Consider the following 25,211-nt stretch of genomic DNA (forward strand, 5'->3'; position numbering starts at 1 on the left):
CAAAAAAAGGCAAGAGGAGAAAGAGAGAGAGAGAGAGAAAAAAAAAACACCCACACGTTCTTCTCTCCCCCCCCCCCCAAAAAAAATAGGTGAGGATCGTTAAACACCTTCCCATATTCTTCTAGTGTCACATTCTTTGCTTAGACAAAATAACAAGACATACATAAAAACATACACATTAAAAATAAAAGCTGTGGATTGTTCCCCATCTTTCTTTTATAGTTCCAACCTACTTTTTTTTTTTTTTCCCCCGAGCTTCATAAGGCTTTTGGTTTTATCCATCTATTTCCTGGTTATGATTTTCCCAGATTTCCCAGACTTTTTAAAATTTCTCCTGTTTGTGCCTGATGTCATGTATCCATTTTTCTGCTCCCATTATTATAACTACTTCCCTTTTCCATTCTTGAAGGGTGGGGCATGTTGCTTGTTTCCAATACCTTGGTATTAATCTTTTGGCCGCATTTAATAAATGCGGTACAATGCTGTTTTTATATCTCTTGTGGTTCCATGGAACAGGGATTGTAATGGTGTAAACTACATTGTTTCCTCCGACATTTTCCTGATCCATGGCGCCACTTCCTCCCTAAGGGGGTTGATTTAATAAAACTAGAGAGTGCAAAATCTGGTGCAGCTCTGCATGGTAGCCAATCGGCTTCTAACTTCAGCTTGTTCTATTTGGGCAAAAAAACAGTTTTAGTAAATCAACACTAGGGCCTAGATTCACGTAGGGCGGCTTTACGTTGTGCGGGCGTAGCGTATCTTATTTACGCCACGCCGCCGCTACTTAGAGAGGCAAGTGCTGTATTCACAAAGCACTTGCGTCCTAAGTTGCGGCGTATCGTAAATCGTCCGGCGTAAGCGCGCGTAATTCAAAGTAGGCAGGTCGTGGGCGTGTTGTATTTAAATTAAGCGTGACCCCATGTAGATGCATGGCCGAACGAACGGCGCATGTGCGTGCATGCTGAGTAACACGTCGTATTTACGCCCAAAGATACGCCGGCTCAATGCCTGTGACGTGAACGTAACCTAGACACAGCCCCATTCACGTACGACTTACGTAAACAACGTAAAAATATACGCTTGTTCCGACGTCCATACCTTGCATGGGCTGCGCCACCTAGAGACCTGCTTTATCTTTACGCCGGCGTATGTCTTACGTAAACGGCGTAAATAATTGTGACGGGCGTACATACGTTTGTGAATCGGCGTATCTTGCTCATTTACATATTCAACGCGGAAATCAACGGAAGCGCCACCTAGCGGCCAGCGTAAATATGCACCCCAAGATACGACGGCGTAGGAGACTTACGCCGCTCGTATCTTGGCCAAATCTATGCGTAACTGATTCTATGAATCAGGCGCATAGACACGACGGCGGCCATTCGGGCTTACGACGGCGTATCTGGAGAGGGCGTATCTTACGACGGCGTATCTGGAGATACGCCGTCGTAAGTCTTTGAGAATCTGGGCCTAGATGTGCAGAACAAAACAGTTTGTTGTGTTTCAATTCGTTTTTTTACATAAATTTGTTAAATTTGTTAAATGAATTTAATTCATTTTTGGAATTCGTTTTGTTTATTCAAAAGTGGTCGAATTGAACTCAGTTCGACCAAATTCTAATCTAATTTGTTACAAATTTGAATTTATTCTATCCAAAATTTGTATTTTGGAAGATGATTATATTCTTTCTATGACATTCTATTATATTTGTTTTTTTTCTAGTCCTATTATTTTCTATGCTAATATTATTTTCTTTTCTATTCTATTATTTTCTATTATATTCTATCCTTTTATTTTCTATTTAAATTAAAATGTATTTTATTTGAAATTCAAATTTTAGGAAATGGTTATATTCTTTCTATTCTATTGGTTTTTCTATTCTATTCTTTTCTTTTTCTTTCCATTCTATTCAAAATTAAAATTTTGGAAGATGGTTATATTCTTGCCATTTTATTTAATGTTATGTTTTTTTTTTCTATTTTATTATTTTCTATTCGTATCTATTATTTTATTTATTCCATTCCATTCCAATTTAAATTTATTCTAATTGAAATTCTAATTTTGGAAGGTGGTTATATTATTTCTATTCCATTATATTATATTGTTTGTTCTATGCTATTCTATTCCATTCTTTTCTGTTCTATTTTTATTTTCTGTTCTATTGTCTTATTCTCTATTCAAAATGTGAATTTCGTAAGATGGTTTTATTCATTCTATTGTTTTTTCTCTATTCTGTTTATATTCCTTTGTATTCTATTCTTTTCTATTCTATGCTTTTCTATTAGAGTTTCAGAAGTTGGTTATATTCTTTCTATTCTATTTTATTCCATTGTTTATTTTTTATTTTATTCTTTTCTGTCCAATTCTTTTCTACTCTATTCAAATGTATTTTATTTGAAATTCGAATTTCAGAAGATGGTTATATTCTTTCTATTTTATTCTATTCAATTCAATTCATTTCTATTATATTCTATTCTTTATTTTACCTTTTTTTATTCTCTTTTTTTCTTATCTATTCTCTTTTTGTTCTGTTTTACTCTATTATTTTTTTTATTCTATTCTTTACCTTTACCTTTTCTATTCTAAGTAGTTAAAAAATAATAATAATTAACATTTACAATCACTTTAAGGCAGGAGTCTAAAACTGGCGGCCCTCCAGCTGTTGTGAAACTACAAGTCCCATGAGGCATTGCAAGGCTGACAGTTGCAAGCATGACTCCCACAGGCAGAGGTATGATGGGACTTGTAGTCTTGCAAAAGCTGGAGGGCTGCCAGTTTGAGACCCCCGCTTTAAATCCGCATTTACACTGGATGTTATAAAGAAGCCAGTAACTCATGAAAAATAAAAGCCAGTAATGTTAGCTGTAGAAAGCTGTAGCTGTAGAATGAGTTTTTCACCGTTTTTGTAGCACAGTTTTTCAGCGTTTTTTAGCAAAACTATACCCACATAAAAGTTTATTGCTCACAAACGCTGATGAACGCTGAATATTCAATTTTTTTTTTTGAGTTTTTTTGGTGTTTTTAAGCTGTTTTCAGCTTTTTGTCAGTTAGAGCGTTTTTACATCTGAAAATTCCTCTCAAAACCCACTAGTTCTGTTTTTTTCCCCCCAGCTAATAAACGCCCCTGCCAAAAACTGCTGATAACATCCTATGTGTGTATGGACAGATAGGATAACATAAAAATTGCTTTTTCCCCTCCTGTCCTGGTGCTGGTTTTATTTATCACCCCACCCCTCTTTCAGCAGTATTCAGGGTAAGATTCTTCTTGTTTATTTTCTATCCTTTGGGATATTGTGATGTGAGGATTCTTCGACTCGTGGCTATCTTGTATTGAGACTGGTTGTCTGACCTGGCAACGTCCTTCTTATTGACTACATTTAGTTCCCCCCCATTTAGGTAGTGTTTTCCACCTATTTTCTGAAGTATGGTTGATGGTCCTTCAATTTTCTCTAGATGGGGCCTAGTATTCCTTCATCAAACAGTTTTGCCTTGGCAATGATTCTCTGTCATGATCTGGAGAATGAGGTTGATCCTCAGTGCTCTCCCCTTGGTCATGGCAGTTCCCCTATTGTGCATTATTTTTCATATAGCCATTATTTGGGCATTGATTCCTTCCAATACTCTGTTGTAGAAAGGTCTCCAAATGTGTTGTACCGCTCAGTGGCTGTTGCTCTCCCCTCATTTGGATTGTTTTGGAACATCATGACTGTTTCAGAATTCCAAAATTCTTGTGTACCTCAATGGGCAAAGAAGAAATGAGAATTGTTGTACTTACTGTAAACTTTTCTTCTTGAAGGCCATTGAGGGATATATGTGCTGCCCTCTTTGTTTTTATGACCCTATGTCCTGCTTGTTCACAAAACTGGATTGAGGAGGGATTATACAGGGCTGGCTTACAACTTCAACCATTTGCCAGTGTCCCAACTTTTTTGGGTGACAGTATAACCTGACTGTTTTTAAACTCTTGAAATTCTTTGTTCCTCATTGGGCTTTAAAAGATTTCAAGGTAACTACAAAAATTGTATTTTTGTACTCAAAGGTTCAGGTGTTTGCTGCTCCTGAATACAAAATATAACTATTAACCATACGGTAATTCCAGTTCTATCCATGTCCAAGAGAAGAGAGACTTTTACAGAATTTCCATTTATTTAGTTAGTCTGAGCTTGACATCTGCATTTCTGAGAAACAATAGAGGTTTCTGCACACATGGTGTCAGCTCAAAAAGGTCTCACAGCGAACTTCCTTCCTGCACTCACTACAAACAATTGAACTTTTTTTTAAACAAAGGTAGAAAAACAGACAGAAATTAGGGGCATGGATAGAATAGTAGTTCTTCATTATATTGCAGTTTCACAATTAATGACTTTGTAAAGGGTGCTTGCCCAGTGAGTATGTTTCGGCAAAAAGTATTTGTGTAATCCTAAACAATATCAATATCAATAGCCAAAACTTTGTTTAGATTTGGATACAATTACAATCCTGATCGCCCCAGATTGGCCGCGCCGCTCCTGGTACGCGGACCTGGTGCGTCTGGTGGCAGACGCCCCCTGGCGTCTACCCCTGAGAGAAGATCTTCTGTCGCAGGGTCTGATCTTCCACCCTGCTTTACAGTTGCTGGCTTTAACGACGTGGCTGTTGAGAGCCAGGTACTGAAGGACTGAGGCCTATCGGGCTAGGTGGTCTCTACCATGCTGCGTGCACGGAAGTCTACCTCACGTAGGATTCACCATCGTACGTGGAAGGCCTACATCTCTATGTGTGAGGAGATGAAGTGGCACCCTCATACATACGTGGTGTCCAGGATTCTGCTGTTTTTATAGCGGGGAGTGGATCAGGCTCTCGCCTTAAGTACGGTTAAGAGTCAGATTTCGGCTCTGGCTGTTTACTTTCAGCGACCCTTGGCGTCGCACTCCTTGGTGCGTATGTTTGTACAGGGGGTCTGGCATGTGGCCCCTCCGGTGCGCCATCCACTACCCCCATGGGACTTGAATTTAGTCCTTTCGGTGCTTCAGGATGCTCCCTTTGAGGACATTCGGAAGATTCCTTTGTTGACTCTGTCACAAAAGGTGTTTTTTTCTGGTAGCAATTACCTCGATCAGACGAGTATCTGAGCTGGTGGCCTTGTCCCTACTTACTTAGTCATCCATAAGGATTAGGTGGTGCTGCGACCTCAGCCGTCTTTTCTCCCAAAGGTCGTTTCGGCTTTTCACATAAAGGATGGAAGAACAATGTCCTCATTAATGTCCTCAGCCGAAAAACCAGAAGGAGGCCACTTTACAATCCCTGGATGTGGTTCGGGCCCTACGAGTGTACTTATCTGCTACGGCTCCGTTCCGGAAGTCGGACTCACTGTTCGTGTTGGTGGCTGGTCCTAAAGAAGGCCTGGCAGTCTCGTCGGCCACTATTTCCAGGTGGATCCGACAGTTTGTGATTCAGGCCTATGCCCTGAAGAGGCGGGGGCCTCCCTTTCAGGTTACAGCGCATTCGACCAGGGCGATCGGTGCCTCTTGGTTTTTTCGGCATCAAGCCTCTGTGTTACAGGTGTGTAAGGCAGCGACCTGGTCGTCGGTCCACACTTTTTCAAAGTTTTCATATTGCCTGATCATATTATGCTGTGGCCACCCTTCCTAGAAGTGGCCAAAATCCTCCATAAGGTAAAGAATGACCCACGAGTAACAGCCAAATGCTTGAAGACCTCACTGGAACTGGCAAACATCCCTGTTCATGAATCTACCATACATTAGTCTTTGAACAGGCAGAATGTCCATGTCATAACACCATGGAGAAGGCGGCTGCTCTCCAAAAAAAAAAAAAACATTGCTGTGTGCCTTTGGCAAACTGCAATGCCATTGGGAACAAGTTTAGGGACTGGTGATACAAAAGTTGAATTGTTCAAGAAAAATACTCCGTATTATGTATGGCGCAAAAAGGACATGAATTATTAATTAGCAACATCAAAACATCATTACAGTGGTGAAGTATGGTGCAGGAAACATCATGATTTGGGCTTGTTTCACTGCCTCAGGGTCTGGACCATTTGCCATCATCAAGTAGAAAATGAATTACAAAGTTTACTAAAATATCCTCCAGGATAATGTCAAGGTGGGTGTCTACCAGCTGAATCTTAGTAGAAGTTGGGTGATACAGCAGGACAATGACCCTAAGCATCATGGTTAATCCATAACGAACTGGCTTTAGAAAAGGAAAATGCGCCTTTTGGAGTGGCCCAGTCAGAGCCCAGACCTTAACCCCATGGAGATGCTGTGGAATGACCTCAGTAGGGCCATTCTTACCAGACATCCTACAAATGTGTCTGAGCGGTAACCGTTTTGTAAATAAGAATGGCCAAAACGACCCCCTGAACATTGTGCAGATCTGATCCAAAGCACTTGCTTGAAACCATTGCTGCCAAAGGAGATTCGACAAGCTATTAACGCTGAGGATTCACTTACCTTTTCCTCCATCATGGTGAATGTTTAATGGGTGTCTTCTATAAAGACATGATAAATTAGAATTGTTTGTATGTTATCAGCTTAAGCACATTTTGTTTGTCTATTGTAACTTAGATGACGATCGGTTCCCCTTTTTTGGCAAATAAAATTTGCATTCTTGCGCAGATGCAGGGAGGACTGGCACTAGATCTTTTAAGCCAGAATGTAAACAATTTGGGAGTCTGTGGCCATCTGAGGTAAGTAAGCACCTGGAGCGGTGGTAGCATTTAAGGGAATGGAATGAATTAATGTATCCTTTAAAACCTTGAAGGAAGGGAAAAAACACATTGGAAGTAAAAGGTGTGCCATTGATTCTTTCCCTGTATGTTCATCCATGCCACCAGGGATCTTCAGATAGTGGACTGACCACCGCCGACTTTTATTCTGCACACTGAATAATATGATACTTTGTGCTGTAGAATCTTTGTATGCCTATTAAAGGTCACCTTTCAACATATCCACACTCTTTGAAACCAGACCATTGTGGGCCAAACATTACCAAAAATGTGAATTTTGCAATCTGGTGCCATTCCCACAAATGTTCAGGCTGATAACTACACTTTTAGGATTCCCAAAACTGTCTCCAGCAACACAGCTTAAATTCAGTGATTGTTTTTTTTTTTTTTTTTCAGCCAAACCCTATTACTGATTGCTTACAAACAATCCCAACCTGCAAGCTATATCAGTGTAACGCACCTTCTGTTGCCCTGAACAGATGGCATACTTATAGCAAAACTAAACGTATTGATTTATCGGTTTCCCAAAACCGCTACATTTAAGGCATGCCTTGAATGATAACTGTCACAGGTGCTTGTTGTCTTAACTGAACTGTTAAGCCATCAAATGGATGGTGTCATGATTGATCACATCTTCAGCACCATGGCAACTGCATATCAAACCGAGGCTAAGATGTCGGCTTCCTTGGCTGTAAAGCAGGGGTTTCCAAACTATGGCTCTCCAGTTGTTCAGTAACTAGAATTTCCATCATGTCTGTGAATGTCAGAGTTTTACAATGCCTCATGGGACGTGTAGTTCCACAACAGCTGGAGGGCCGTATTTTGGAGATCCCGGCTGTAAAGGATAGGAGGATTTAGTTATGGTTTAAGGCCCTGAAAACTCAACCTGGGCCTTACCACTACCTTTTGTGGAAATTTTTTTATTCAGTATATTCAAAAGCCAAAAATGTTTTTTTGTACAGAATGTAAAACCCCTTCTGTCCCATTGTGAAAATGTTACCTTTATTTCTAACTTGGAAGTAAAATAGGAAGTGAGTGAAAAGCCTCTCTTAGGCAGTTGTCTCCATTTGAAGAGTTCCCATCCACTTCTTCTCTGTAACAACTGTAAGATTTTGAATTTCCCATCACTTTAGTGTGAATCTCCTCAGTGGAGAAACAGACAGAAAAAGAACCCCAAATGAGTTATAACCCTTCCACACCCTGTCCAAGGCAACGATAAGCTCACCCCTGTTCAACATACCAGTTTAGTGCAAATTTAGGCTATACATAATTCCACCGTGCCACAGATCTATTTCCGGGATTGATGAAATTCTTACAAGTCTTTTATTTCCACAAACTTGATATAGTCTTCTCATATTATTATATTTTCTTGGTCTGAGCACAATATTAGTGCTTTCAGCTTTTACCTCGGCATAACAATGCTAACCTGATACCTAAATAAAGTAACCTCCCACAATGGTAACACCAGCTAATATGCTTGGAATAACCTGTAGAACTCCACGCAAAGCACATGTAAGGGTTTTTCCAACTGAACTACTGCACAAGAGCAAAGAAACCTAAGTTCTGTCTATTCTAGAACATTAATTGTTCCAGTTAGACCTAGCAAACTGTGGTGTTCATACCTCTGGCCTGTAGAAGTCACTACCCACAGTTGCGATACATTCTATATTCTGTTGAGGTTAATTCCCGTTCTTGTTATGAGATATACTCAGAAGCCTGGATATGTATTATGAATACCTGTTTGGTGCTCTAAAGCTAGCCATGCACTAGCAGAATTTTGTTAGAAAAGTTTCATGTTAGGAACATTTGTTCAATTTCTAATCGTTAGTGGAGTCAAACCAAAGTTTGTTTTCAACCACAGTGATGAGAAAATTAAAAGGAGCAAGAAGGAGATTTTTACTTGAAATTATTTTTAACACTGAATGTGGTTTTCATTTTAGACAGTCAATACGCTCCAAAATTGAAGGTTAAAAGCAAAATACATTTTGGCATTGGAGGATCTAACGCTACGAAAGGCTATAATGATTTCAAGCCAAATTGAAACTGCTTTGTCTTGGGTAGAAAACCCCAGTCAGGGGAATACTGGCACCACATAGTCTTCAAATTCTGAATCTTTCTCCTATAAGGTACATATTCAGGCCCAGTACAACGGTACAACAAGATTAATCTAAACTGCAATGCAAAGCTTCACATACACAGAACAAGTACTGCTTCAGGTTCAACAGAGCACATTGCAAATTATGCTACTGCCCTGCAAATAATGCATGGTGCCATTAATGTAAGGAAGTAGAAAATGTACTTATACTGCTAGACAGTTTTGGTAATTTACTGCCTCCTGGATTACTGTCCTAAGCATAGGTAAATATGTTGCTTAAATGCTAGATAAACCTACTATTCTATTATCATAATACTTACTATAGAATCTGCTGTCTCTACACTGCCTAAGAAAATCTACAAGAAGTATTTTGAAAATTAACCACTTACTGCACCTTCTCTGAAACGGGTTAGTTACCTTTGAGACCATATTACTGTGTTTGGTTGTCTGCCACTAACTGTAAACTTTCTATCAACCAGTATGTAAGATGAATTCTTCATTATAAAGAAAGGCACCACTATACTAGGCCAGGATCTTTATGCAGCACTAAATCTACTATTAGTGGATGGCCTCATCAGTTGACTCTACTGTATGCTACCGTGTTCAAGGTTTCCCCACTCAGTGACACCTCACTGGGTTGTGCAAAGAATTTTGGACAAAATATTAAATATCAGGTGTGAAACCTAGTGTATCAGAAATTGAGACTCTCATCCTGCTGTTTCTCAAGAACTTAAAGTAGACGGAAAGGCAAAACCTTTTTTTTTTTTTTTTTTTTTTTTTTTAGCTTTTTATAGAGTGGAGATGAATAGACATCTTTTTTTCCTGTTTACCACTATCATTGAAAGTGAAAATGAAAGAAATTGTCCTGGGGTTACCAAGGGATTCCCTTTAGTTTGTAGGGATTTAGTCTCACTTCCTGTTTTGGCTATGGCACAGGAAGTGTAGGTAAATCTCCCCGATGGGACACAGATAGAAAACCTTTTTTTTTTTTTTAAATAACGGGTTTTAACCCTCCCTAACTCTATCCAAAATGAAAGAGTTTTGCCTCTAGTTGTACTTTAACCGCTTAACGACCGCCGCATGTACATATAGTCCACAGAATGGCACGTACAGGCATATGGGCGTACATATGGGCGTACATATACGTCCCTGCCTTTCCGCGGGTACATGCGGCAGTCGGAAACCCGTGGGGAGCGATCCGGGACGAGGGCGCGGCTATTTGTTTCTAGCCGCCCCCTCGCGATCGCTCCCCGGAGCTGAAGAACGGGGAGAGCCGTATGTAAACACGGCTTCCCCGTGCTTCACTGTAGCGGCTGCATCGATCGTGTCATCCCTTTTATAGGGAGACACGATCGATGACATCAGACCTACAGCCACACCCCCCTACAGTTGTAAACACACATTAGGTGAAGCATAACTCCTTCAGCGCCCCCTGTGGTTAACTCCCAAACTGCAACTGTCTTTTTCACAATAAACAATGCAATTTAAATGCATTTTTTGCTGTGAAAATGACAATGGTCCCAAAAATGTGTCCGCCATAATGTCGCAGTCACGAAAAAAATTGCTGATCGCCGCCATTAGTAGTAAAAAAATAATTTTTTATAATAATGCAATAAAACTATCCGCTATTTTGTAAACGCTATAAATTTTGCGCAAACCAATCAATAAACGCTTAATGCGATTTTTTTTTTTTTACCAAAAATAGGTAGAAGAATACGTATCGGCCTAAACTGAGGGAAAAAAAATATTGTTATATATGTTTTTGGGGGATATTTATTATGGCAAAAAGTAAAAAATATTGCATTTTTTTCAAAATTGTCGCTTTATTTTTGTTTATAGCGCATAAAATAAAAACCGCAGAGGTGATCAAATACCACCAAAAGAAAGCTCTATTTGTGGGGAAACAAAGGACGTCAATTTTGTTTGGGAGCCACGTCGCACGACCGCGCAATTGTCTGTTAAAGCTACGCAGTGCCGAATCGCAAAACCTGGCCTGGCCATTTAGCTGCCTAAAGGTCCGGGCTTAAGTGGTTAAGAAATTACTAGAACAAGATGTGATTGGAAAAAAGGATGCACCCGAATGGGTATCTACTAATTTACTCTCATGGATAATGGATATGGAGAAAACACCTTGCAGACAAAGGAACCTAAATGCAGAAATCATCTTAGCAAAGATTGCCACTGCAACATCAGCTTTGGGTGGACTAACCCCTTAGTAACCAGCCCGTATCTGTAGTGTTAGGATTTTAAACCTATGATACTGCTACTTTAGCATACTGCATTATTAAGGCATAACTGCTAACACCATATATGGCATGTCTTAGGTTTTAGCAATAGCAAAGGTTGTTCCTCTGCTCTACCATCCTTTAAGCATGTGCAGTGTAATGCTGGACCTGGTCCATACAATAGTAGCATTTTGGTGTATAACTTTTGCTTTAAGAAAGTTTGTTCATGTTTCTGATGGCTAGTGTGATCAAAGTAAAGTTAATTTTTGACCACGGTGATGAAAAAATTCTAAGAAGTAGGATGGAAATTTTTTCTCGAACCAAACAATTTCTAACAGTAAATACGATTTTTATTTTGGAAAGTCCATTCACTTTGTTGGGGGTGAGTGCCCCATAGTTCATTAATTGGAAGATGGGACATCTGTCATTTTGTTTACTGTATTTATGAGAATTTGTGTATGAAAATACACCATTATATGGCCAGCTTTAGGTTGATAAGAACTGTGCAAAACCTTAGAACCCTGTTTGGCTGAGAATGGTGGTGTTTCTTTGACCGATCACTAGGCCACTGTGCAGAAAGTTACAGGAAGCTGATATAAAGACAAATGCAAACGTAAATGCTGGTTGTATATACAAATGTGTTTTATGAATATATAACTGAATCATAATATTATTATTATACAGGATAGTATAGCGTAGTGCTTTACAGACAGACAGTACATTTACAATACAATTCAATACAGTTCAATACAGAAGAAATCAGAAGGCCCTTCTCGTTAGAGCTTACAATCTAGAATCATATGATGAGAAACAAATACCTTTATTTAGATGTGCAGACAACAGTGGAACTAACACAGAGAATATTTCAGCAATTCTGAACTTCTAGGGTTTGCTAAGGGTTTTAGATTGACCTTTGATCTGATGTTGCCTGGATAGCTCCATCTCCAATGCCATCTGGTGATCTTTTGGTGGGGGTGGCATAGTGTGTGACCACCACCGTAATGGTGGTGGTGTTGGGGGGGAGGGGGGGGGGGGTTGTAGGGTTTCCATGACCTCCAATGTAAAGGGCATTCTTCTAATGTTTCAAATTTTCCCTTAAAATTTTCAAGAGCTCCTCTGGGTTAAAAAGGATGAGAGAGGCTGATTTAGACTGAGTTAGTACACATTAAATAAAAAATAAAATTGTGTCTGTTAGGAAGTCAAAATTATGATATCAATATAAAAGAGTGCAACATTCTCAGCAGTGAATTGGTTAAGTGACTTTTTGCAGCCTTGTATTGCTTTAAATTCAGTTAATTACCACTTGCAGCTTGTAACCATGCAACAGCAGCCTGTGAGTCACATGACCGATTCTTCTTTATTATTCCCTCTCTGCAGCAGCATATGAGACTAGACACCCTGCACTACTTCAGCAGGATGGACAGTTGCCACTGAACTATGGAAACCAGCCTGCACCTTTGCAGCCTTCTCTCAGCCGGGTAAGGACATTTTAGGCAGTAAGCAAATTAAAAATGAAAACCATGATAAAGCAATGCAGGTTGCAATGCATGTATGTATTTTATAAGGGTTCTCTACTGTCTCTACAGTTTGCTGTGATAAGACGGCAGCACCTGGATTTTTTTTTTTTTTCCTTCAGGAATCCACTGTTATAAATAATTGCTGCTCACTGTAGAATGTAAATCTTGGAATAAGACCATGGAGAGAGGTGGCACAATGTTTAAATTGCAGCTGCAAAGGCTGACATGTTCTATAGGCTTGTACCAGTGACTAGCAGAGCATCCATCACCTCTGCCTGCTATCGTTCTCATGTTTAACTATATCAGACATCTGCAGAACACATGGTATACCAATAAAGCAGACGAGAAGCTAAAGTTTTTTTTGTTTTTTTATTTTACTTATTGAAATCCTATTCTCTGCAATATTCTTTATGTGTATGCCATAACCATAAATAGGAGGCAGCTGCAGATTTATAGATGTTTTTTTTTTTCTTTGTCTTTCTAAGTTAGCTATACAAAGATAGTTCTACAATAGATTTTGTGTAAATGTTATTTTGATATATATATGAAAGAGCATATTGATTACTAATGCACGAAATCTTATAATGCTACCCAGCTCATTTCAACATGTAAAAAACATTTATAAAGCCATTTGATGTTAACATTTACCTTTTAACATATTGTATTGCTATGGCCAGTGGGCTATCTATCGATCGATCTATCTATCTATCTATCTATCTATCTATCTATCTATCTATCTATCTATCTATCTATCTATCTATCTATCTATCTCCATAGTATCACTCTTGTGTCCTTATAAATGAATAACTGTCTATATAAATCTGACCATTTAAAAAGCTGAAGTACTATACTGTGTGTATATGTGTGTGTGTATATGTATGTATGTATGTATGTATGTGTATATATATATATATATATATATATATATATATATATATATATATAATATAATGTGTGTGTGTGTGTGTGTGTGTGTGTGTGTGTGTGTGTGTGTGTGCATATATATAAAATCATAAATCTACATATTTACTGTTTAATATTGCAGTGCTGAAAAAAAAAATCTGAAACGTGAGCGAATAAAAAATATTTAATTCAGGGCTTAAACTATGGAGGTGTACATTTTCTGTGACACTACTACTGCATAGTGCTGCCAAGCTGACACTTATATAGTGATATTCTACTGTCTTGGGTAGTGGTATGGTAAACCAGTCATCTTTAGAAGCTTTTCAATGACTTTTACATGTCTGGCAACATACAGCAGCTATATCATATACTGAACAGAGCACCTTACAATATTGTGTATATTTTTTGAAGATTATTACTGTAAGTGCCAGAACATCTGGGCAAAAAAAATGTTTTTAAGAGTTTTAAATGGAAATGCAGATGAAATACAGTGTAGAAATGAAAGGCGAGATGACAGATGCAAAAACATTGAAGAGCGCGAATTTGCAGAATGTCATGGAAATTCAGACATGAAGGGTGGCTTGCAGTATTCCTGACTATAAGAACCTGTCATGAGCTTGAGTATTCCAACTGAGAATATATAGATAAAATAGTGTTTTAGTGAAAACTACACATCAAGACGATCAATAGATCAAAAGATATAATCAGCTTAAGTTATATCTAAATTTTAGTTTTTTTTTCTAGAAAAGTTGGAGATGATCCTGCCCCCTTTTTGCCTCTCAACCTGTTGGCCTCTCAATATGATGAATGAACTCATTGACCAATAGGGCTGCTAATAAATGGGGATGGGGGGCTCCATATTTTTATATAACTAAAGCAGTCTGGTTTCACAGGCATGTGATAAGATTTCTATAATTGTAGTTACAGTAAGTAATGTCTGCATCTAGGACATAACCTATTTATAACGTATTTATATAAGGAAGATGCAGCATTACTGGGAGGCTCCAAATGTTGTTACCATGTGACAACATATTGTAAATGCCATGTGGTGAATGCAATAATAAAGCTTCCTTTTTCTATATACAAGTCCTTTGGTGTTGGTTACATTCTTTCAAGTGGACTGTTTGGCCCCATATTGCATAAGGAGGGTGGTGCCCTTTGCATTAGGCATACAAATTGAGTGCTTCCACTGCTTTTAATTACCTGTGTGTTTAGACAAAATAAAGTAAATATTCATCAACACACCATGGATCTTTAGTTAAGTCCAAATGTTTTTTGTGGAAGAAAGATCACATCACAAATGCGTAGTGCAACATTTCAATGCCGTGCAGGACCCTTTTGTCAGGCATCTGACAAAGGGGTCCTGCATGTCTCCAAAATGTTGAACTGCACTGTGATGTGATCTTTCTTCAATAAAAAAACATTTGGAGCTACTTGAAGTTCCATGGTGTGTTGGCAAATATTTACGATGGGTCATGTATGCTCCTGGTGGTCTCTGCAGCACCCAGGACTTTTGAGAGCCTATTTCAGAAACGTGTGCCCTGAACTGTTGAGTGCGAACAAAGAACACTGAAAAACAAGATAACTCTTAGGGGTGTATTCATAAAAAGCTATTTGTCCTAGAAAACTGAATGCATGTTGGTTCTGTGTAAATGCCAGACAAATTAAATGTTACAAGGTTGTTTTCTCTCCAGGCTAGATGTTTTACATTCCAACGTAATGCACAAATTAGGAAGATTCTGCATTATGGCCACTAAATGGAGTTGATGATCATAGGAAATAAAATACTTGTTTACTATGATTGTCAGGTCCATCTAGTGGACAAAATGCTGTATTTTCCTGATTCATGTAATTCACCTGAACGAAGAACGTCTGACCTGGAGAGAAAATAGCCTAGTAACATTCTATTTTGCTGGCATTTACCCAGAATGGATGTACATGCAGTTTTTCAGGATGAATAGCTCTGCATTTTTTTTCTAAATACACCCCTTAAAGAGCAGGTCCAGCCCTGCAATGAAAAATTTTAAGTCGGCAGCTACTAATATATGGACACTTACCTGTCCGGGGAGCCCATGATGTCCGCACCCCAGCTGATCTTTGAATCGGCTGTCGGATGCAGACGCCGCCATTCCTGGTAAGGGAACCTTGCAGTGAAGCATAGAATGCATTAAGATTAAAAAAACTTCTGCCTTTACAACCTCTTTAAATTTGATCTGTGCTCATACTTTACCACTGAAAGAGCACCTTTACTGGGGTAGGAAATATAATATTATAATCAGGAGGTAGGGGAGTAAACACTGTACTGGGTTCTAATTTTCACAGAATTTCGTTTATTTTGGAAGTGATGTGTTTAACGCCTAGCTGAAATTATAATCCTTTTTTTTTTTTTTTTTGTAGTCCTATATCACTTTATCATTTTTAACCTATGTTTGCTTTGAAATGCTATAAAAGACTGAAGTGAAAATGCATTTTCTGCCCTTACACTCCAGTGCTCTGAGCTGGCATAGCTAAGTAACTGCCACACTCCTCCATCATAAGTGCAAAACTCTCAACTTTCTGAGATGAGAAAAAGGAACACCTGTTAGCACAAAATATATGAGTATGCAGACCACAAAAATTAAAATGGCAAAAATGATTTGTTAAACCCAAGTGTGCTTATATCTTCACTACAGTTACTTTATACTGACGTTCATAGTAACAAATTAAATAAATTGAAGGTTGGACATAAAGTTTAGTGTAGTATAACATTTTGGCAGGTAGTAGTACATTTTGTTTTACAAAACCCTATACTGCAGGCCAATACGAAAATCTGGGGCAAACAGAATCCTCCTCTAAAAGGTTTCAAATTTAAATGTAGTGTATATACAATAGTAATTAAATGTGAGATGACAGATGCTAAAGCGTTGTGCACAATGGACACTTTGGCCATCTCACCTAGACTCTTTTTCTCCTGGCAGCGGTATTTTGGCAATAATAAAAAACGCTTGATGCTTATAAACACACGTGTAACACATTTAGGTGCGTCAAGTGCTTAGGCATCAATTTATTTAATAATAATTTACTCTGGCCATTGAAATGAATTAGCCCATAAGTGTCACAGGCAGCCTTATTGGCCTCATAGACACTGGACATGCTCAAGTAGTAAAATGCCTAGTGTTTGATGCGCTAGCAGTGTTTTTTTTTTCCTGCCTTTAAACGCCACTTCCTCTAAAAATAAAAATGCCAGACGCCCCTAACAGCCACATTAAAAACATCCATTGTGTATGAGGCCTAATAAGGCTGCCCATCACACTTATGAGTCAGTAGTAAGGTCCAGAAGGAAGTGGGCTACAACCAGGAGCTATAGGAGCTGGTTGCTCACTGCAGTCACCCTAGTCTGTTGGCCTTGGTAATGGTTTACCATAAATCAGACAGGATTTGGAGGCATTTGAAGATGCCTTCTTTATAGTGATGCTTTACACTAATTTGTACCAGGGTGCATCTATGTGACAAGCTTCACCCCTTGTATGAATTTAATTAAACAAACCCCTAATAGTGTTAGAGTTGGCAACACTACTAGTTTGTGTTCATTTTTTGTTTATTAACAAAGCTTAGTGTTTAGTTGTATGAAAATATGCAGTATATATATATATATATATATATATATATATATATATATATATATATATATATATATATATATATATATATATATATATATATATATATATATATATATATATATATATATATAATTACAGGTTAGCTGAGATGTGAAATTGGACTTAAGTAGTCCTAAATAACAGTACATTAAAGCCAGTGTGACCACCATAGTCACCATATTAATACGTCAAATTCATGCTTTCATTCCTGCGCTATCAACATAAGGATGTTTGCAGCATCTGAGCTTTCTGTAGAAATAATTGTGTATAGAGCAAACAGCAGCTGCATAAAAACTGCTTGGCGTTGTACGACTCAACACTGTACTGTGCCTGAACACTGCAGAGAATTTCTTAACATTAAGTATTATATTGTACCATCCAACCAGACCTGGACATGCTTATAAATCATACATTACTTTGTCTAATTAACAGTGCTATTGCTCTATGCACAAACAGGTCTTTTTATGACACGTTTTCACATTTAAAAGAACATATTAACCACTTAAGACCCGGACCAATATGCAGGTTAAGGACCTTGCCCCTTTTTGTGATTTGGCACTGCGTCACTTTAACTGACAATTGCGTGATCCTTTTTTTCCCACAAATAGAGCTTTCTTTTGGTGGTTTTTATTTTTTGCGCTATAAACAAAAATAGAGTGACAATTTTGAAAAAAATGCAATATTTTTTACTTTTTGCTATAATAAATATCCCCAAAAAAGATATAAATTTTTTTTTTCCCTCAGTTTAGGCCGATACATATTTTTCTACCTATTTTTGGTAAAACAAAATCACAATAAGCGTTAATTGATTGGTTTGCCCAAAATTTATAACGTTTACAAAATAGGGGATAGTTTTTATGGCATTTTTATTAATATATTTTTTTTACTACTAATGGCGGCGATCAGCGATTTTTTTCGTGTCATTATGGCGGACACATCAAACAATTTTGACACATTTTTGGGACCATTGTCATTTTCACAGCGAAAAGTGCTATAAAAATGCACTGATTACTGTGAAAATGACAATGGCAGTGAATGAGTTAACCACTAGGGGGCGCTGTAGGGGTTAAGTGTGACCTCATGTATGTTTCTAACTGTAGATTATCACTGACATTGCCACATAGAAGAACGGGGAAGGTGTGTTTACACTCATCTCTCCCCGTTCTTCAGCTCCTGTGACCCGATTGCGGGACATCTGCGGCCATCGGGTCCGCGGCTCCTGCGGGCGCTGTCACGGAGCTTTGGACCGGGTCGCGGGCGCCCTGCCAGCGGTACGCTCGTGACCCACGGCTGGACTCTTAAAGGGGACCTATATATACGTCCATGTGCCCAGCCATGCCATTCTGCCGACGTATATCGTCGTGCGGCGGTCCTTGCGTGGTTAAATTCACGATTATTATACCGACTTAATTAGGGTTGCTGAATTTAATCGCTGCATCGATGCATCACGATTCGGGGGTCCCCGATGCGGCATCGATGCATGCGACCCCAATAATCGATGTCCGTGACATCATCCGATATGCCCCGCCCCTCCCGGGAGTTCGCTCCAAGCGTGTCTTTTAAAATAACCGTAATAAATGCCGCGTTATAATCCATTAAGTTGCCACCGCTGTATGTGCTTTTAAAATATATGCAGATTCATACCTCACGTCTCTGTGTGTATATAACTGTATATGCTGATCATGTGACTGCATGGTCCGGCCCGCCTCTCTCCTCTCACATCTCTTGTTTCAAGTCTCTCCTGATGTCAGCCCCGCCTGCCTCTCTTGTGATCTGATACTTTAGCTACAGACGGTGGGCGGGGCTGAGAACTACCACTGACGTCAAGAGAGATGTGAGACTTGAGAGGAGAGAGGCAGGCCGGACCATGTAGTCACTTCAGCGGCATATACAGTTATATACAGAGATATGAGGTATGAATCTGCATATATTTTAAAAAGCACATACAGCAGTGGCCACCTAATGGATTATAACGGCATTTATTACCACACAGGTATTTTATCGGCAGTATGTGACTGTGTACTCCTACACATGCTCTGTCTGTGCTGGCATTTCTCTGGCTCTTTGCACATTCCACTATGTTAACTCCTAGTGTGCTGGAATGTGCAAAGCCCAGAGAAATTTCAGCACAGAGCCAGTACAGTGAAACTCACAGGGCTGTTTGTCAGTTGTGGATTCTAATCCCTCCTGACTTCCCAGCAGCCACATGCCTGAATTCCTGTACCCTGTAGTGCACCGGATTAGTGCACTTTTTAAAGGGGAGTTCCACTCTATTTTTAGTTTATTAAAAATCAGCAGCTACAAAAAGTGTAGCTTCTGACTTTTATTAAACCGACACTCACCTGTCCATCGATGCGGCCGCCTGGGGCTCCACTTGTCTCCCCCTCCTCTCCGCTGTCAAATCTACTGTGGGCACCCGGCCATGACAGCTTATGGCTTCATGGCCGAGCGCACACTGCGTTCTGCCATTGGTCAGCCAATCTTCTGGGACCTGTGTTGTGTCCCAGAAGATTGCTTGGAGGAAGGGTCACCTAGGTGGCCCAAGCGGAAGTGGAAGCGCATCAGCAATCGTGATGCATTGCGGAATCGTAAACCTCTGACGTTCGGAGATGATCGAATGTATTCTGCTAGGGGTTCTATAGCTAAGGCAAAAATTATAGGGGATAGGGGGCAGCCCTGTCTGGTTCCGTTAGTTAATGGGAAGTTTCTAGATAAGATACCTGAAGTGTAGACCTTTGCGTTGGGCTGGGTATATAATGCCATGATTGCCGAGTGGATAAAACCGTTAAAGCCGAATTTAGTTAAGGTTTTTGATATATATTCCCAATGCATTCTATCAAATGCTTTTTCAGCATCTAAAGCTAAGAGCAGGGCGGGGGTTCGATTATTGTGTATAGAGTTAATAATATTGAGCATTCTTCTTGTGCTATCTGGGGCCTGTCTACTTTTAACAAAGCCAATTTGATCTGGTTTAATTAGGGTGGGAATTATATTAACGAGTCTTTTCGCCAGTATCTTTGCGTAGATTTTTAGGTCTGAGTTTAGTAAGGAAATGGGCCTGTAGTTTAAAGGGGAAGTGGGATCTTTGCCTGATTTAGGTATAGTGATAATTATTGCTTCTAACAGTTCTTTTGCGAGGGCTTCTGAGTTAGCTGCTTGATTAAATAGGTTGGAAAGATGGGGGACTAGGGTTTCTCCTGATAGGCCATCTGGGCCTGGTGATTTATTTTTTGGTAGTTTGTGTATGACCTTAATAATTTCTTCATCTTATATAGGTTTGTTGAGTAATTCTAATGACGTAGGATCAATGGAAGGAAGGACAATATTGTCTAAAAATTATGAGATGTTATCAGCGTTTGGTTGGGGGGTGAGAGTGTCATTTTTTAGATTATAGAGTGTCTCATAGTACAGTGAGAAAGTATCTTAGGATCTCTATCTCTTTAGGATTGAGGATTGTTTTGCCTGAGGTGTGGTGGGTTAGTTTATGAATTTTGTTCTTTTGTTGGCAAAGTTTTATTTGGGAGGCCATTAACTTACCTGCTCTGTTACTTTGGGAGTAGTATTTTAAATTTAGTTTTTTAAGATATTTGTCATGGTCAGCAATTAATAAGGATCTAAGATCAGATCTAAGGTTATTGAGTTGGCGTTCTAAGATTATGTTTTGGGGTTTTTTTTTGTGCAACTTTTCAAGGTTGAAAATTTCTATTAGTATTGAGTTGATCCTGTTGTTTCTATTTTTTTTCTCTCTAGCGGTGATTTGCATTAAGAGACCTCTCGCATATGCTTTGTGGGCGCACCATAGAGTAGTGTTGTTAACAGACATATTATCATTTACATCAAAAAAATCTTTTAGACCTTTTTTCATCACAGATCTATGTTTCTCCTGGGAGAGGATATATGTATTGTTTTTCTCCAAAGATAATGGTTGGGGCAATTTTGGTTCGAATTAATATCAAGAGCGATTGGAGCGTGATCAGACCATGTTAGGTTGTGAATACTAGCATTCGCTACTTTTGTGAGGAGATTCTTATCTGTGATGAAATAGTCTATTCTGGAGTACATCTTATGAACATTGGAGAAGAAAGTAAAGTCTTTTTCTTTATCGTTACATCACGGGACACAGAGCGGCATTCATTACTATATGGGTTATATGGAGTACCTTCAGGTGTAGACACTGGCAATCTTCAAACAGGAAATGCCCCTCCCTATATAACCCCCTCCCATAGGAGGAGTACCTCAGTTTTTTCGCCAGTGTCTTAGGTGTTAGTCATGGTTTAGCTTGCCTCCGCATCCTTGGGATTAGGTGAGCTACCGGTTCTGTCCAAAAAAGCCTGAGCGCTAAAGTGGTCAGTAACCGGACCCCAAACCCTTGGGGTATAGCCCATAATGCTTTCTTTTCAAGAGAGCTGGACCCTGGGCCCAGAACTTAGAAAACCTTTGGGCGCCTAATGTTTTCTGTTTGCCAGGGTGCTGTATGGGCCCAGGACAGTGGATCCTTCATGGAAGAAGAAGGTTCCCAGGGCCTGAAGGTCTAGACATCCCCACGGAGATGGGGGAAGATTGGGCCTCTTGCTTTGCAAAGTCCTGCGGCATGGAGCAGGTAAGTAAGGGGAAAACTTGCGGAACTTGGCTCTTAGCAAGTTTTTTCTGGGAGGTCACAGGGGACATGCCTAAAAGTTATGCATTGCATCTGGCAAACCAGTCACATATCATGAAGATAGGATGGCTCTATATGTTATTATTCCCCATAAAAAGTGACCTCCCTGGTAGTGTTGGAAAAGCTGTGAGTGGGGCCTTTTGTGTACAAATGTATGTGTGTGTCAGAGAGCTATGCTTACCTGCAAGCCTCCAGGCGATGCTCTATCCAGTCCTCTTCCTCATGCCTGCAAGGCAGGCAAAACGCTGACCTCCTCGTGGGTTCCAGGCCTGCGGCTGCAGGAACAGAGAGGCCCTTCCTCCCAACCCCCCCCCCCGTCGGCGGGCGCGCGCGCGGTGCGCGTGCACGTGTTATAGACGCATTTGGCGCCGTTTTAGCTGGGGGGGAAGGGCGGGTCAGTGGTTTAAGGAAGGGGCGGCCCTTCCTTAGATGCCACAGCTCATTCAATACTTGGCTTGAGGGAGGAAGGACTGGAGTGAAGCACGGGGCGCTGAGGACACACAGTGGCCAGAAAGAATACTACAGTCTTCAGATTGTGGTTTAGCCTAGGAATAGGCTATTTTTTCTTTTCCATCTCATAGTCTTTTCTTTGGCAATACTACTCAGGGGGATAGAATGTTTTTTCTTGCCTAGATTGAAAAAAAAAAAAAAAAAAAAAAAAAGGAAAAGTTTTTCTTGAAAAAAAAAAAAAAAAAGTGTCATCTGGGGTAGAGGAAACATTTTTTATTCCCCAAACAGGTGTCTGGGCATTTAACTATTTATAAGTCCCAGGTACCAATAAGTAGCAGGTGTACCTCGGTATTGTACCATGGCATCAAGGAACAAGTCAGAGGGTACAAAAGGTGGGGATTCCCCCACAGATTCTGAGGTCTCGGATAGAGCTATGCCGCTGCTTTCCCCACTGGGAGCCTTTGGGCCATCGGGATCTGGGACTGGAGCTGACGCGAGTCAACCCAACCCTAAGATGGTCACGGAGGAGGTGTTACTCACCTCTTTAAATGAAATGCGGAGAAGCATGGGAGAAATGATAGCCGCAGCTATGCGGGGTAGTAAGCGGAATAGATCTCCGTCACCCGTGCGCGGACCCTCGGAAGAGGAGGTCCTTTCCTCTGGGGAATTGGACAACCTCTTGGACAAGGACCAAGTAGGTTCAGGGATCGAGGATCCGGATACTGAGGAATCTGGGGCAGTCTCCCTGTGGGAGAGCTGGTGGATTCAAGGCTTGACGGACTTGGTCCATAAGGCATTCAACCTGCCTGTACCAGATCTCCAGGTATCAACGGTTTCAGCTTTGGGCTCACTGAGGGCGCCTCAAAGCAGTGCTGTGTTTCCGATCCATCCTCTATTGGAGGGAGTCTTGTTCCAAGATTGGAACAAACCAGACAAGGTTTTCTTACCACCTAAGAAATTTTCTGTCTTGTATCCTATGGAAGAAAAGTTTTACAAGAGATGGGCTTCTCCTGCAGTAGACGCAGCCATCTCATGTGTTAACAAGTCGTTAACATGCCCTGTAGAAAACATACAGGTTTTCAAAGATCCAGTTGATAAGCGCTTGGAAGCACTACTTAAGAACTCCTTCACTTCTGCAGGGGCAGTAGTACAGCCAGCCGTGGCTGCGATTGGAGTCGCTCAAGCTTTATCGGATCAATTTAAGTAAATGCTTGAACTTATTCCTGCCGAGCAGGCAGAAGAATTTTCGGATGTCCCTAAGGCCATATGTTTTACGGTAGACGCAATCAAGGATTCTATCCAGCAAGCGTCACGTTTATCGTTATCCCTTATCCATATGAGAAGGCTCTTATGGTTAAAAAGCTGGGAGGCTGAGCCCCCATGCAAGAAGCTCCTGGTAGGGTTCCCCTTCCATGGAGGACGGCTCTTCGGAGAGGACCTAGATAAATACATTCAGACCATTTCAAGCGGCAAGAGTACTCTCTTGCCAACTAAGAAGAAGGTTCAGGGGCCTGCGTTTAAACGACAGTCCTCCCCTGGGCAGGGGCCCTCTAATGCCAAGCAGTATCGACGGCCTCCTGCAAGAACAAACTTCGGCTTCAACAGCAGATCACAAGGACAGGCTGTTAGAGGCAAGAGGCAGTGGTTTCGCAAACCAGCAAAACCAGCCCCCAAGTCTACCTTATGAAGGGGCGCCCCCACCCACGAAGGTGGGGGGAAGGCTGCGACTCTTTTCGGAGATTTGGGAAGCCAGCATTCCCGACGAGTGGGTACGGTCTTCCGTGGCCACAGGCTACAAGCTAGAGTTCCTAAGGTTTCCTCCTCCTCATTTCCAGGAGTCGAGGATTCCAAACGATCTGGAGAAAGGAGCCGCATTAAGATCGGCTCTAGATCATCTACTTTCCCAGGAAGTAATAGTAGAGGTACCAGTCCTGGAACAGGGACTGGGTTTCTACTCCAACCTATTCATCATCCCAAAGCCTGCGGAACCGCCCGTTGCCACTCTCATCAAGAGTCCGGCAAAGTCTGTGTTGGTGGTTAGACCCTCAGAATCTACTGAAGGGAAAGTCTTTCAGCCCAGTAGCTTGGAAGATAGTGACCACAGACGCCAGCCTGACGGGCTGGGGAGCAATTGTGGATGGTTCCACTCGCCAAGGTATTTGGGCAAAGCCAGAGAAGCTGTTACCCATCAACATCTTGGAGCTCAGAGCTGTTCGACTAGCCCTCAGGGCTTGGACGTCGAAATTGCAGGGGTTCCCGGTGAGAATTCAATCAGACAATGCCACGGCAGTGGCATACATAAATCACCAAGGGGGAACCAGGAGTCAGGCCGCTCAGAGAGAAGTGAGCTTGATTCTCCTATGGGCAGAGGCTCATGTGCCCTGCATATCGGCAATATTCATTCCCGGAGTGGACAACTTTCAGGCGGACTTCTTAAGCCGCCAGACTCTATGGCCGGGGGAATGGTCTCTGCATCCACAAGTCTTTCAAGCACTCTGCCAAAGATGGGGAGTGCCGGAAGTGGATATCATGGCATCGAGACTCAACAAGAAGCTAGACAGGTTCATGTCCCGCTCAAGGGATCCGATGGCCTGCGGAACCGATGCTCTGGTTTGCCCTTGGCATCAGTTCAAACTTCTTTATGCGTTTCCCCCGCTCCAGTTACTACCCCGCCTGCTGCGCAGGATCAGGGTGGAGCGCATACCAGTCATCCTGGTAGCTCCAGCATGGCCCAGAAGGGCATGGTACTCACTAATCCTAAGGATGGTAGTGGGAAACCCTTGGACTCTGCCTCTAAGGCCAGACCTGCTATCGCAAGGTCCGATCCTCCACCCTGCCTTACGGCATCTAAATTTGACGGCCTGGAAGCTGAATCCTTGATTCTCAGGGGTAGAGGTCTGTCTCAGAAGGTAATCTTTACCCTAATCAGAGCCAGGAAACCGGTCTCTAGGGTGATTTATCACAGGGTCTGGAAGGCCTATATAGGCTGGTGCGAG

At 40.9% G+C, this 25,211-nt stretch overlaps 1 protein-coding gene across 3 annotated transcripts in view; it reads left to right on the forward strand.

The window, feature by feature from the left end:
• The window catches only part of REPS2 (RALBP1 associated Eps domain containing 2), a 192,141-nt gene that overhangs the window by 44,092 nt on the left and 122,838 nt on the right, over positions 1 to 25,211 (forward strand). For all 3 annotated transcript variants that reach the window (XM_040336880.1, XM_040336878.1, XM_040336879.1), the window contains exon 5: positions 12,425 to 12,525. In XM_040336880.1, the coding sequence (XP_040192814.1) occupies positions 12,425 to 12,525 (101 nt within the window). The remainder of the gene's footprint in view (positions 1 to 12,424; positions 12,526 to 25,211) is intronic.

Source organism: Rana temporaria, chromosome 2 (genome assembly GCF_905171775.1).
Source record: "Rana temporaria chromosome 2, aRanTem1.1, whole genome shotgun sequence".
NCBI lineage: Eukaryota > Metazoa > Chordata > Amphibia > Anura > Ranidae > Rana > Rana temporaria.